This window comes from Schistocerca serialis, chromosome 2, assembly GCF_023864345.2.
Source record: "Schistocerca serialis cubense isolate TAMUIC-IGC-003099 chromosome 2, iqSchSeri2.2, whole genome shotgun sequence".
NCBI classification, from domain to species: domain Eukaryota; kingdom Metazoa; phylum Arthropoda; class Insecta; order Orthoptera; family Acrididae; genus Schistocerca; species Schistocerca serialis.
In genome coordinates, this window is record NC_064639.1 from 967,842,865 (window position 1) to 967,857,932 (window position 15,068).

The 15,068-nt window shown below is 39.6% G+C and overlaps 1 protein-coding gene across 6 annotated transcripts in view; it reads left to right on the forward strand.

The window, feature by feature from the left end:
• The window catches only part of LOC126458365 (serine/arginine repetitive matrix protein 1-like), a 178,048-nt gene that overhangs the window by 36,981 nt on the left and 125,999 nt on the right, over positions 1-15,068 (forward strand). For 4 of the 6 annotated variants that reach the window (XM_050095340.1, XM_050095339.1, XM_050095336.1 and 1 more), the window contains exon 3: positions 7,120-7,308. The exons of 1 other annotated variant lie outside the window; for it this stretch is intronic. In XM_050095340.1, coding sequence (XP_049951297.1) covers positions 7,120-7,308 — 189 coding nt within the window. The remainder of the gene's footprint in view (positions 1-7,119; positions 7,309-15,068) is intronic. One more of the 6 variants, XM_050095337.1, reaches the window with a different exon arrangement.

Below are 15,068 nucleotides of genomic sequence, written 5' to 3' on the forward strand. Positions count from 1 at the left end.
GATAAACTATGCAACGCAATATCGTGTTTGTTTAACTCCCAAATGAAAATTGCAGCTGGCAAGTAGTTACAACTGAAGTTTTAAATCTGTATACATGGAGAAACATTTTTATGTGTATACTGTACGCAAGTGTAGTACAACAAATGTACCATTAATTTTATGAACTATAACTCTTACCAATTGTTATCTCTGCCCATTGTTTTTTTAAAAGTAGAAATATTTGATCATTTATTGTATGTAATGATTTAAACATTATTTGACCAATGTCAACAGTAATAATTTCAAGCCCTTGTTTGCTAACTAGGCACTGCACGAGCATGTGAGGGGTAGCGTTTTTACTGAAATTTGCTGCTCTGTTACTCTCAATGTAGTTGAGTCTGTCATAATTTTTTGTGAGATATTCCCATGAGAATAAAGAACATTCTGTAAAATGTTCACTTGTTTTCATTCTGTCCCTTTTTAGATACTGACCTGCGAAAATTGACGTTAGAAGGGTTTTGGCCATTTTTGAAAAGCTCTAGAAGAAACAGGAATGCATTCTCAGGACTGCAACTTTTACTGCAGATAGTTATGTAAGTATACAACACAGAGATAACATATTATTAGTGAGTCTCCCTTCCTTCATAAAAACTGAAGTCCTTAAAAAGTGAAGATTGATAAATTTTTCCAGTGTCTTTACAGAAAGAGTTTGAGTGACTCTCTTGCATGATAGAAAAATTAAAAAAAATTATGCCTGAAGTTCATTTCATGCTGAGCACACTGGTTTTTGAATTATTCTGATATCTTTCAATATAACTTGGCAATTAAACTTTCTGCAAACGTCGATTTCCACTAAAATTTGCCCAACCGCCATTGTAAAAATTGCTGCCAGAAAAAAACTATGACTTATAAAAATTTTTAAAACAGTGTTTTGTGAATGCCTGCCTATAGGGAACTCATGATAAAAAAAATCAAGAAAATAAAAAATGTTGAGCCATAAATTTTATTCATATTGGGTGATTTTAAATGGATTGACCCATCCAAAACTTCCTGTCGCTCCGTACTTTCTGTGTCCAACTTGATGCCTCCCATAGTTCCATCCATACCCAGGAGAATGGAGTCCTGCAGGGCTCTGTATTGAGTATCTTTCTAGTGGCCATTAACGGTCTAGCAGCAACTGTCGGCCCCCCGGTCTCACCTTCTCTGTAAGCAGATGACTTCCGCATTTCGTACTGCTGCTCCAGTACTGGTGTTGCTGTGTGTCGCCTACAGGGAGCCATCCACAAGGCGCAGTTGTGTGCTCTAGCCCACGGTTTCCAGTTTTCAGCCGCAAAGTCATGTGTCATGCACTTCTGTCGGCATTGTATCGTTCATCTGGACCCAGAACTTTACCTTACTGATATTCCAGTCACTGTAGTGGAGACATATTGATTCTTAGGACTGGTTTTCGACACTTGATTGACTTAGTTTCCTCATCTTCGTCAGTTTAAGCGCAAGTGCTGGCAGCACCTCAATGCCCTCCATTGCCTGAGCAACACCAATTGTGGTGCAGATCACTCTATGCTGCTGCGGCTCAATCCCGAATTGACTATGGGAGTGTGGTTATGGTTTGGCAGCGCCCTCAGTGTCACATTTACTAGACCCTGTGCACCACTGTGTGGTTCGACTAGCGACAGGAGCTATTAGGACAAGTCTGGTGACCAGCTTGTTGGTGGAGGCTAGGGTCCTTCCATTGCAGAACAGACGGTCACAGCTGCTCGCCTGTTAAGCAGCACACATTCTTAGTTCTCCGGAGCATCCAAATTACTGTCTCCTTTTCCCGTCCACGGCAGTTCATCTCCCGCATCAGCAGCCCTGGTCAAGGCTAATGATTGTGGTTCGCGTGCGGTCCCTTCACTCTGGACTTGGAGTCCTTCTCTTTACCACCTCTACTTCCACTCCTTTCACGTACTCCTCTATGTTGTACACTTCGGTCGCAGCTTCGTCTGGACTTTTCACGTGGCCCTAACGACTCCATTAACCCTGCAGCTCTCCGCTATCACTTCCTCTTGATTCTTGATGTGTTCCGGGGCTCTGAAGTGGTTTATACAGTTGGCTTTATGGCTGATGGCCACGTTGGCTTTGCGTACGTACACAGCGGCCATATTGAACAGCATTCCTTACCCGATGGCAGCAGTGTATTCACTGCAGAGCTGGTGGCCATTTCTCACGCACATCAGTTTCTCCGTTCGTGCCTTGGGAAGTCTTTTCTTTGGTGTACTGACTCCTTGAGCAGCCTGAAAACTGTCGACCAGTGCTACCCTTGTCATCCTTTGGTAGCGTCCCTCCAGGAGTCCATCTATGTCCTGGAACAGTCCAGTTGTTCAGTGGTGTTCGCCTGGTCCCCTGGTCATGTCAGAATCCCAGGAAATGAACTTGCTCACAGGCTGGCCAAACAGGCTACACGGAAACTACTTCTGGAGTTGGGCATCCCCACAACTGACCTGCGTTCGTTATTATGCCACAAGATTTTTCAGCTTTGGGATACGGAATGGCAAAATCTCAGTATGCACAACAAACTGTGAGCCAGTAAGGGGACCACGAATGTGTGAAAGTCCTCGATGACGGCGTCTCACAGGGACTCTGTGTTTCTCTGCCGGCTCCGCATTGGCCATGCCTGGGTGACCCACGGCTACCTCCTGCGCCGTGAAGACCCACCTCAGTGTTGGTGCGGCACCTGGTTGACAGTGGCCCATTATCTACTGCTCTGTCCTTCTTTGGCTGCCCTGCGACTTCATCTTTGTTTGCCGGACTTGTTATCATTAATTTTAGCAGACAATGCCTCATCAGCCGATTTGGTTTTACATTTCATCCATAGGGGTGAGTTTTATCATTCGATCTGAGTTTTAGCGCATGTCCTTTGTCCCTCTATGTCCCCCACCCTAGTGCTTTTAGGGTGGAGGTTTTAATGCGTTGCAGGATGGCTGGCTTTTCCTTTTTATTTCCGTGGTAGGCCAGCCACTGTAATCTGCTTCCTTGTTTTACTCTCTTCTAACTGTTTCTTGCATCACTCTGTTGTTTTATTGTCTTCTTTTGTTCCTTTTAGTGTTCGTTGCTTTTTGTTTGTTCTTGTGGTTTTTCCTTTCTTTCCGTTTTGTGTTAATGTCTCGTCTGCTTTATTCTCACACTTGTGGCATTGTTTTATTAGGAACAAGGGGCGGATGACCTCATAGTTTGGTCCCTTCCTCCCTCTTTTAAACCAACCAACCAACCAAGTTACACAAATACTCTCTATAGGACTGAATATCCATGTGCATGAAGTATCTGTACAAGCCAAAAGATTGTCTATAAGTTGTGGATTAAAGAATCTTGTATAGAATTTCAGATACATACCACTCAGAATAATGTATAGTAGAACGTGAAAGATAAATTGAGGATCTGGTAGGTGACAATCAGTTTGGTTTAGAAAAGATAAAGGTTTTGAGGAGACAGTTCTGACACTGTGCTTAATAATAGGAGCAAGACTTGGAAAAATCAAGACACATTCATAGGATTGGTTGACCTAAAAAGAGAGTGACAGTTTAGAGGACAAAGATATCAGAAATTCACCAAAAAAAAAAAAAAAAAACAACTAACTATCATAAGTTGTAGGAAATGACTGGTAATACAAATATGTACAAGAACCAGGAGGCAACAATAACAATGGAAGACCAAGAACGAAATGCATAGATTTGAAAGGTTTAAGAAAGTGATGATTTCTTTTGCCCCAGCTTTGCAGTCTATACATCGAAGAAGCAACAAAGGAAATTATAGTTTCAGAAGCGGGACTAAAATACAAGGTGAAATGTCATAAATGATCAGATTTTGCTGATGAGATTGTTATTTTCATAGTGAAGAAGAATTGTAGGACCTTTCAAATGCAATGAAAAAGCCTAATGAGCACATACTATGGATTATGAGTAAATCAAAGAAAGGCAAAAGTAATGAGGAGCAACATAAATGAGGTCAGAGAAAAATGTAGCATCAAAATTGAGGGCCATGATATAGACAAGATATAATAATTCTGCTACCTTGCAAGCAAAATAATATATGACAGATGAAGTAAGAGGATGTGAAAAACAGACCAGCATAAGCAGGGAGAGCATTCCTGGTGGTGATGTTGTCTGCTAGTATAAGACACTGACCTTAATTTGAGGAAGAAATTTATGAGAATATATATGAGCACAAAATTGTAAGGAAGTATATCATGGATTATGGAAAAACTGGAAAAGAAGAGAGTGGAAGTGTTAGAGAAGTGGTACTGTAGAAGAATGTAGAAAATTAGGTGAACTGACAAGATAAGAAATGAGGTTCTTTGCTGCGTCGTTGAGGATCAGAACGTGAGAAACATTGACAAGGAGGAGGGCAGGATGATAGAACGTTCTTTAGGATGACAAGGAATAACTCCTGTGATACTTCAGGGAGGTGTAGAGAGTAAAAACTGTAGACACTCCGTCTTCAGGCCACTAGTGGCCTACTGGGACCATCCGACCGCTGTGTCATCCTCGGTGGAGGATCGGGATAGGAGGGGCGTGGGGTCAGCATACCGCTCTCCTGGTCATAAGATGGTATTCTTGACCAAAGCTGCTACTATTCGGTCGAGTAGCTCCTCAATTGTCATCACGAGGCTGAGTGCACCCTGAAAAATGGCAACAGTGCATGGCTGCCTGGATGGTTACCCATCCACCTGCCGACCACGCCCGACAATGCTTAACTTCAGTGATCTCATGGGAACCGGTGTATCCACTGCGGCAAGGCCGTTGCCGTAGTCGAAGACGGAGATTAGAATACATCAAATAAATAATTGAGGAGTATATTGGGTGTGAGTGCTACTTTGGGATGAAGAGGATGGCATGGGAGAGCAATTTGTGGTGGATCTCATTAAACCACTCTGAAGACTAACAAAATAAACAAATATCTAGCAATTTTTCTTGTTTTCTTCTTTGGACCAAGTGTGGGCTGACACTATTTTCTCTTCCTGCTGTATAATCGGTCTCTGTGTTGTACTAAGTGTAGTTGCGCTCAGATTGTTTGAGCGTATAGCTGTGTTACATATGCCGGTGCAGATACTGTTTCACTTTTGCTTGATTTTTTTGTCTGTCAGTATAAGCTTAGACACTATAGAGGGCATGATCATGACATAATGGAATGCTGAAACTTGTTGCCCCTGGAAAAAAATTAGGCATGAAAATACAGCTGTTGGTTTATTTATTGCAAGTTATATATTTTATAATAATTTTCACCTGTTTGATATTTTGAAAGATGTGAGAAACTTTCAGTTGATTGGATAGATTTTGGCAAAATTTAGATAGTCAAAAATTGAGACGCAGCTTTCGGCAGTGTTCAGCATCATGAAGTAGGAGGTACTATGAAAAAGGCACCTCTGTGTGAATTACTTGAGGGAGGGGTTGGGAGTGGTATACTTCAGAGCACCCTTCATTGATGTACATAATGAGAAATTACTTTCTAGGTATTTGAATACAAATGACATTTTGAAAAGAAACAAAGTATATTTGGGTGATGTTCACTGTGTTGTTAATTGGAATATAGGAGACAGCAAAACTTTTCTCAAATTTAATTTGTTATTTCTCATTACATTTCCTGTGAGGAACAAATGTCGGTACACAAAATCAAATGTACAGTAGCTGTTTTGCACTTCTCAGAATAATGGGGTAAAGTCAGGTACCTCAGACTTAGGAAACTGTATTTGAAATGAGATGGATGTTCTGTAGCATGCACATAATTGAAATAGGAGAAACTGAAAAACAAAAGGGGTGAGGGAGGAATACAGCAGAAATGAAACGATGGGTTATATGAATAGACTGAAAAAGGGTGATATCAAGAAATTCAGGTGAAATTTTGTGTTACTGCAAGAAAAGTATAAAACAATTGGCTAAGAAAACAGAGTGCATAAAAGGTTAGCAGTGTGGTGTGACTGACAACAAATAACATAGAAGCAGCTAGGGGGAAAACTGTAGTGGTTGATTGTGCTTTATTCTGACTGTAGTGAACTCAAGATATTGAATTAACAACCAATATATATAAACTATATGTGTTGACATTTGGAAATGGGAAGTTGGATAAAATCTGAGACAAATTTGTTTGAATCAGCTTTAGATGGCTTTGGCGTGAAGTGTTGCCAGACTTGCCCATCAAAGACAGAGATCCCTCATTTAGCAATGTTTCGGCACAATGCTTTAAAGTAACAGAAAATGTTTGTCATAATGTTAAGCTGTGTAAAACCAGTCTAGGGACTGAGGAAAACGATGACGGCAACAACACTGTTGATTAATAGCATTGTTAGATGAAACTTCTTGGCAGATTGAAACTTAGTTCCGGACCGGGCCTCGAGCTAGGGACATTGCCTTTCGCAGCGAGTGCTCTACCAACTGAGCTACTCAAGCACAACTTATGACCTGTCCTCACAGTTTCAAGTCAGTGCACACACCACTGCAGAGCAATAATTTCATTCTGGAAACGTCCCCCAGGCTGTGGCTGAGCCATGTCTCTGCAATATCCTTTCTTCCAGGATTACTAGTCTTGGAAGTTTTGCTGGAGACCTGCAAGTTTGGCAGGTGAGGTACTGGCAGAAGTAAGCTATGAGGACATGTTGCGACTTGTGCTTGGGTAGCTCAGTTGGTAGAGCACTTGCCTGCATAAGGCAAAGTTTTGAGTTCGAGTCTCGGTCCAGCGAACAGTTTTAATCTGCGAGGAAGTTTTGTATCAGCACACACTTCTCTGCAGAATGAAAATTTCATTCTAGCATTGTTAGATTTCTGTTAACTATTTGTGCCTAGTTTCAGTGGGAGTGGAAGGAGGAGGTGTATCACCGAATGTTCTTGATTATAATTAAATTTTTGTGTATTTGATGATAATTTTACTAAGCATTAAATAAGGTAAATACAAGATAATCTAATTAAAAACACAGTTGATCTTAGTTTGAAAACATGTCTTGAACTTGCTCAACATGTAGCCATATTTTTCACTGAAAAAGTGTATTATATTTGTAAACCAGTTGACATACATCACACCATAGTAAGAAGTCATAATTTTGACTAACCAACCAGTGAAGAGTGAACGTAATGTAATTCATTTGACTGTCACCAATTGCTTGAATTTCAGTAGCGAAGTCCCAGAGTTTCCCATGAGACATCGGAGTCGCTCTCCACCAATGCGTGGATCCAAAGTGCGTTCATTCTCTCCAGTGCCACCGTCAAAGAGAAAAATGTCTCCTTCATCCAAGAGGGAGCGTGTACCTCGAGATGTAGACAGAGAGCGTTCTGGTCGTATGCCCTCAAGGAAACGTACTAGGTAAAAAAAATTAATTTTAATGTATGGCGTGGAATAATTTTAAGATATTGTTCAGCTTCTTAGCGATGTGAGCAACTTCATAGAAGCATACCATTGTTGAAGTTCATTCTTGGTGTACCAATATCGCATGTATGTGTGAAAGCTTCATTCTGGAAGCACCAGAAAGGTAACTAAGTGACATAATGAAGAAGGCCGCTGTGGGGTTTGGAGAATAAGGGAGAAGTACTGCCAGAATTGAAGCTGTCAGGATCGATTGCTCATGCCTGGGTAGTGCAGTTGGTAAGAAAGTTAGCCACTATAGACAATGTTCTGGGTCCAAGATCTTATCAGTTTTCTAATATGCCACGAAGTTTCATTAACTATGTTTAGACAGGAAGAACGAGTTTATTATAAACCAAAATGTGTGCAATGGTATATATTGCAGTTTTCCAGTTTCCTGTCTTTTTCCATTCTTCAGATAAACTCGTGTGGAAAGTTCTTTGGTGGACAGTTGGAACATCCTGGCAGTCATACACAATATTTCAGCTAGAGACTGATTTCTCATTAGTGAGATGTTTTGGGATGATTTTCAGAGTTCGGAGCACGCTCATTTTATCCCTGTTAGTGTTTTTCTCTTCACCATGGGTTTGCAGTCTTTGTGTTGTGCTGTCTTTTATTGAAATGTACCAACTCTCTCAGACCTTGTATGTAATGTTGAACGTTGTGTTCTGGATATGGCCTTCACCGTTATTTAATGAAGTCCATGCTGAGGTAATATGTAGTATTTAGGTTGATGAGGTTCTTTCTGGTTATGATTTTGATGGATTATCTCAGGGCTGCCCTTTGCAGGAGAGAGCTCTGTAGAGTAGAGGAATATTGCTCTTGGTCTGGGAAGCAGGAGTGCTCATTGCTAGAAGACGCTTCATACAGTGACGTGTTGTCAGCTGCATCATTTGTTGCACAGTGGGCTGAAACTCATTATGTTGCTGGTAGTAAATTCGAGACAACTGCAGTTTAATTACTAGTAAATGTTCTGGTGACCAATTAAAGCTCTGGAAACCTAAAGCAAAAGGTCAGAAGAACTGATCACACACATTCAACATTTAATGAAGAAGATAATTACAGTGAACTTTATTACAAATCAGTTAAAGTGAAAAACAAACAACTGCGAATAAAGAAAACTAGGAAAAATAAATGTAACAACTACCAAAATGAATTAACTAATCTACGAGGGTGAGTCAAATGAAAACCTTAAATATTTTTTTAAACATTGTTTATTGTGCAGAAGTGGTAGAAAGCTGTACCACTTGTCAACATAATATCCCCCACACTCAATGCAAGTCCTCCAGCACTTAATAAGTGCATAAATTCCATTTGAAAAAAATTATTTTGGTAGTCCGCGCAACCACTCGTGCACTGTGTGGCGTACCTCTTCATCAGACTGGAACTTATTTTCTCTGATTGCGTCTTTGAGTGGTCCAAACATATGGAAATCACTTGGGTCAAGGTCTGGTGAGTATGGTGGATGAGGAAGACACTCAAAATGCAGATCTGTGATTGTTGCAACTGTTGTACGGGCAGTTGTGGGGCCTTCCATTGTGATGTTGCAAAAGGACACCTGCTGACAGCAATCCATGTCGCTTTGATTTGATTGCAGGCCGCAGATGGTTTTTTAGGAGACCTGTGTATGATGCACTGGTGACAGTGGTCCCTCTAGGCATGTAATGCTCCAAAATGATGCCTTTTTCGTCCCAAAAGCGAGTCGGCATAACATTCCCTGCTGATGGTTTTGTTTGAAACTTCTTTGGTTTTGGTGATGAAGAATGGCACCATTCCTTGCTTGCTCTCTTCATTTCTGGTTGGTGGAAGTGAACCCAGGTTTCGTCCCCAGTAACCATTCTTGCAAGGAAGCCATCACCTTCTCATTCAAAGTGCCAAAGAAGTTCTTCACAAGCATCAACACATCGTTCTCTCATTTCAGGAGTCAGCTGCCGTGGCACCCATCTTCCAGACACTTTGTGGAACTTGAGTATATCATGCACAGTGTGGTGTGCTAATATGTAAACATGCTGCAATGTCATTCAGTGTCACTCGGCGGTTTTCCTTCACTATGGCTTTAACCGATGCAATGTTCCGTGGAATCACAACTAGTTGTGCCTGACCTGGACGAGGAGCATCTTCCACTGAAGTCACACCATTTGTGAACTTCCTACTCCATTCGTAGACTCCTGCTGTGACAAACAAGCATCACTGTACTGCACCTTCATTCATCGATGAATTTCAATAGGTTTCACACCTTCACTACGCAAAAACCGAATAACAGAATGCTGTTCTTCCCTGGTGCAAGTCGGAAGTGGGGTGTCCATCTTTATACTGAAACTGCAACGGTATGTGTGCATCTGCACTATGCTGCCACCTACAGGCCAGTCTGCACGCTGTTTGTAGCACACTTACCAACTTACAGGATAATGGTGTGAAATTTCGATTTGTTATTACAAATTTAAGGTTTTCATTTCACTCACTTTTGTATGGTCATTTTATCCAGCAATGAACTAACTGCTATGCAATACTAAGGAATCAAAAAATAGGGCATGGAAAATCTTTGGAGAATAGTTTGCTGTTATCGTCTCCTCAATTTCTTTGCTTTTGCTTGGCTAAGACTCTGTGTTTAGAATGATTTTATTGTGAACAATTCAGCCTTGGAACACATTTAGGATGATTATCAGATATGTTTCATCTTTCTTATGTTCTACACATTTGCACAAGAAAATGAACTGCTCGTAGTTGCACATGGATTTGAAAAAGTGTGTGCTGTATGTCTTTGAAGTTTCAGGAAATGTTACTATGATTGATATCACTTAGTCCTTCTCATCTGATACTTGTCTTTTAATTTGTTCCCACACTGCAGTTCAGTTATTTCCATTATAAATTTCGTTTACTTCAGGTCTGTGGTCACAAATTTTTATGTCATCAGACTACTGGTTTCGGTCTATAATGACCATCTTCCGATCTGCAGCAAAATTTGTGTGTGTGAGGGGGGGGGGGGGGGACACAAATACAACTAGCAGGTAGTCTACAGCTTAAAACAATAAAATAGACCATGATGAAAAGTATTACTGACACATGTGCATATGTGCACTTTAAATATGATGAGGCATATCTGTTTTAATAAAAACATGCTCTATTATACTGGAGCTGTAGTGGCATCATCAAATGCTAAACACAAAATCAGCGCCAGGATTGTCAAACGTATATAAATAATAGTATACACAAGTCATCTTGTCAGCAGCTCTGCTATTCACAACAAACTACTGTACAGTAACCACAAAATGTTTATGTTGGAAGTTTCATCAGATGTTGCTACTGTAATTATACATGTATTCTTCAACGATAATTATACGATGTAAAATAAAGGGGATACAATCAGTTAAGTCTGTAATGGGCTGGTAATGCATAAGAGGCATTACAGTAATAAAAAGCAGTGAAATGAAACAGGACAAAAGTTAGATTGTTAAAATGGAAAGAGTTAACAAACAGTAATTGACATATGCTCATATGGTGATATTCTAGGGAATGACGTAAATAATAAACAGCTTTCTGAGTGCACAGAATAATATAAAAATTAACGTATAAGTCCATTGCAGACTTTACTGATCGTATCCCCCTTCATTTTACATGGTTCAATTATCACTGAAGAATATTTGTACACATACAGTAACGACTTCTAGCGAACTTGAAACACAAACATTTTGTGGCTACTGCACAGCAGTTTGTTTTGAACAGTAGTGCTGGTGGCAAGATGGCACTCCTGTATACTATTATTTATATGTTTGACAATGCTGGCACTGATGTTTTTATAAAATAGGTATGCCTCATCATACTTAAAGCGCACAAATGGACTTGTAGGTCAGTAATACTTTTAATCATGGTCTGTTTTATTATTTTAAGCCGTAGACAATCTGCTAGTCGTATTTGAGTTTTTTCCCATATATTGCTGCAGATGTGGAGATAGTCATTATAAACCAAATCGGGTAGTCGGATGACAAAAAAAAAATTGTGACCTTAGACATGAAGTAAAGGAAATTTCTTCTATTTTTGGGTCACTGTTAAATTCGTGACCATGTCACAGCTTGTGAGATTTCCATTATCTTTGTGTGATTTACACAATCAATGTCCACATGGTAAAAAAAAATTCCTCTGTGCTCCCTGGTGCAATATAACGTCAAACCTTGTTTCAAATTTGGTTAGCACCTTTTTAAGAATGTCTATATACTCTCCAAGCAGAATGTCCTCATGGTACAGTGGTTATCATCCTTTTACTAATGAGATGTAGGTTGGAGTCAGATTCTCATTGATTTCTGTTGATTTTTTTCTGGTGGGAAGGTCTGGTAGCAGATCCACTCATCCTTGTAAGGCCAAATGAGAAACTACTTAAATATAAAGTTGATGAAGGTGACCTATAACTCAATGAAGATGTGTCACATTGAAAGCCCTGAACCAGACAGGGTCACCATAAATGGTATTATGGCAGTGGAAGGTGAACCATTTTCTTTCAAAATTTTGTCATTTGAATAAGCAGGAGGAGGCTAGTCCTACTTAATTAATGCCAGAAGTTTGGCTTTCTTTATCTCTACACTTTTTAAAAATTATCTTTTGTCCATTTATAGTCTTAAGTTTTGCAGAAATGAACACAACAAAATTTGTACCACTTGATGCCTGCACGGATGGCAATGAAACGTTCGCCAAACACTTCTGTTTGGCAATACTTCTAGCATACTGTCAAAATGTCAGTATTTATTCACAGTGCAGTGTGTATGAACCCAATGACAACTATAATTCTGATGCTTCATTTCTTTCTGAAAATCTAATTTATTGTGCTGTCTTAGCATGTACAGTATATCCTTTCATTCGCATAAGACGAGCTGTCTATTCTGGCACCTTTTGAAACTAAATCCAGTAAACGGAACAGTGTTTTCAGAGTTTATTAGCTAGTCTGGAAGTGCACTTCTATGCAACAAAAGCTGAAGTTTCTGCAAAAATTGTATTTCTGTATATTGTGATATCACCACACCATTGACTTGCTGATCCTTGTGTTTGTCAGCATTTCCTTGCAAACTCCGTTCCCTTCTCAGTCAGAACTATCTCACCATTCTTCTTCTCATTGTCGGTGATGTTAACATCAAGTGTGTGTCCATCTGTAAACCACCTCTCTCTCTCTCTCTCTCTCTCTCTCTCTCTCTCTCTCTCTCTCTCTCCCCCCCCTCCCCCCCTCCCCCCCTCTCTCTCCCTCTCCCCTTTATCCCAGCTGACTACTTTGTGCCAGCACCGCAGTCTAGAACCTTCGTGGCAAATTAACTGTGAGCTGAAATGGGACTTGAACAGTTTCAAGTAGTGTAATCATCACAGCATCTTGCACTGCCCAGTATTAAGTGACAAAAGGCAGTTTATGAGGAACCATCCGTCTTTGAAACAGTTCAGATGTACTGAGAGCATTAAGGAACTTGCAGTGTTAGTAGTTGCTTTTAGTAATGGCAAAATTCATGGTGGGTGTTTTGACAGAGTTCATAATTAATTCTGCTTACTGCATGGAGTTCATAATTAATTCTGCTTACTGCATGGAGTTCATAATTAATTCTGCTTACTGCATGCAAACAAAAGAATAAAAATAATGTTATAGAAACACTAATACCTCATAGTATTAACATTTATTTCCTTGGGAAAATATGGAGAACAAGGAGTGAGTTTTTCTATGTTAATAGGGCTGGCTATTTTGATGTTGCAATTTTCATAAAAGTGATTTTGAGGACTTCTTTTTGTCTTCTTGTTTATGCATGCTATAGGCATTTACATTGCAAAATGTAAATTATATTTTGCATCCAAACCGTGGAATATCCAGGATGGAATAACAACTATATGGAAAGGATACATTGCTACTTAACACACAGAGGAGGCATTGACTCGCAGACATGCACAGCAAAAGGGAATAATATAAATATTTCAGCTCAGAAATAAAAAAAACCTGTCACATTCACACAAGAGTGGTGCACATACCCATAGTCAATGTCTCCGGGCACTAAGACCATCAGGCCTTGTTGTTTTGTAATATTGGCACAGGAGAACATTCTTAGGAGAACTATGAACTGCTCATTCAGTCTTTACAAAGTGTTACAGAAAGTAATACAATATCAGTTACAGGCTGATGAGTGACAAAATTACAGAAACCATTAACATTACCTGGTAAACTCGGTAAGTACAGTCTATTGTCAGAACAGCAGGGTTGTTTATCAATCACTGTGTTTAGGTGCGTTCTCAAATATGGTTTTCTATAAATCAGTTTCTCAATTCCACTTCTGATTCACAATGTCTCCGGTTCAATACTGATTCTGAAAACTCATTTCTGGTTGCTGTATTTCAGCTTCCACAATTGGTTTTCATTCCACGTAAACATTACACTCCATTAAAGTTGTGATTAGAGTGTCAGGTAGGCACTTGCATTTGAAAATGTTGCTTAATACGGATGAAATCATCCTTGTTGAGAAGTGAAAGAAAAAAGAAAGAAAGAAATATTGTTCAGACCATGAAATTATTAATTTTCTGCATTTAATGGATGAGAAGCACTATTTGCACTTATTAAATGTAAAGGTACACACACATGCTGCTATATTTATGGACTTAGAAAAAATGAATGTAATATTCTGCTTAGCTTGATGATTTTAAAGTTGCTGTACTCGGGGTGGCAAAGGTTGTCGTACACACTCAGTGGCTGGTGACGTAGTACATGCTTATTCCGTCTGCAGGATTAGGGATGTATCTGTACTCAATAGGAAATGTTTTAGCCTCTCCAGTTCTCGAAAATATTTCATAAGTGATCACTTTAAACTTTCCTCCACAACATACATGGTCATCTGGGTGGGTGTAATATGTTAATTGACATGAATAAGATTTTTAAGAATAAGATTTTTAATTCCCCCCTCCCCGAACACTCTCATCATTCTTTTCCTTTAGAGTGTGTATGTTGTACTTTGGTCTACTGACCTAACTTGGCGAATGTTAGGTTTTCTCTTTGTTTTCATTTTTGACAGTTTTTAGTTTACTTTCCATTGTCAAGGTGTATTTTCGAAATCGTACAAATAAAATTGGTTTATTTGATTACGTACATGTTATTGAATTATTACTGCTTGTATTATGGAAGACTCCTATACATCGGTTACCCTGGGAGTATGAAGGACTCAGAAACGCCAGTCAGTGTATAAGGTCAAACAGTGAATTTGCATCAAGACTTCAAATAACTACAGATGGAAAGACAGCTTTTATGAATGCTAAACGAAGTGAAAAAGCAGTTTAGTGACCTCCGTGCTCAAAAAGCTACATATAATGACATTAAGTTCTTCCCACAAGTGGCGAGACAGACTGCAAATATGACAGACAATTCACCTGGCGAAACCAGTGTAATTTCCATGCTATGAATGCAAGTGCAAATTCTGAAATACCTACCGGAGAAACCAGACTGTGTTTTACTATCTTAGAATTGGTGTTTACAGGAACCTATGTTACTATTAATACCACAAAATTTGCTGCGGCACTGCAAAAGCCACCATTAAGCTAATGACAGAAATTTGTGGGGCCCAGCATTAAAATTAGACTGTTGCCAAGGTTGAGAATTAGTGGAGTATGTCAACAGTGCAAAGTTGGCAGACATGAATACGAACTAGTGGGAGGACTTCCAGAAGCAACAGGCCGTTTCTCTTGGGTACACAGAGATCTTGTGGGCCATTTCCACT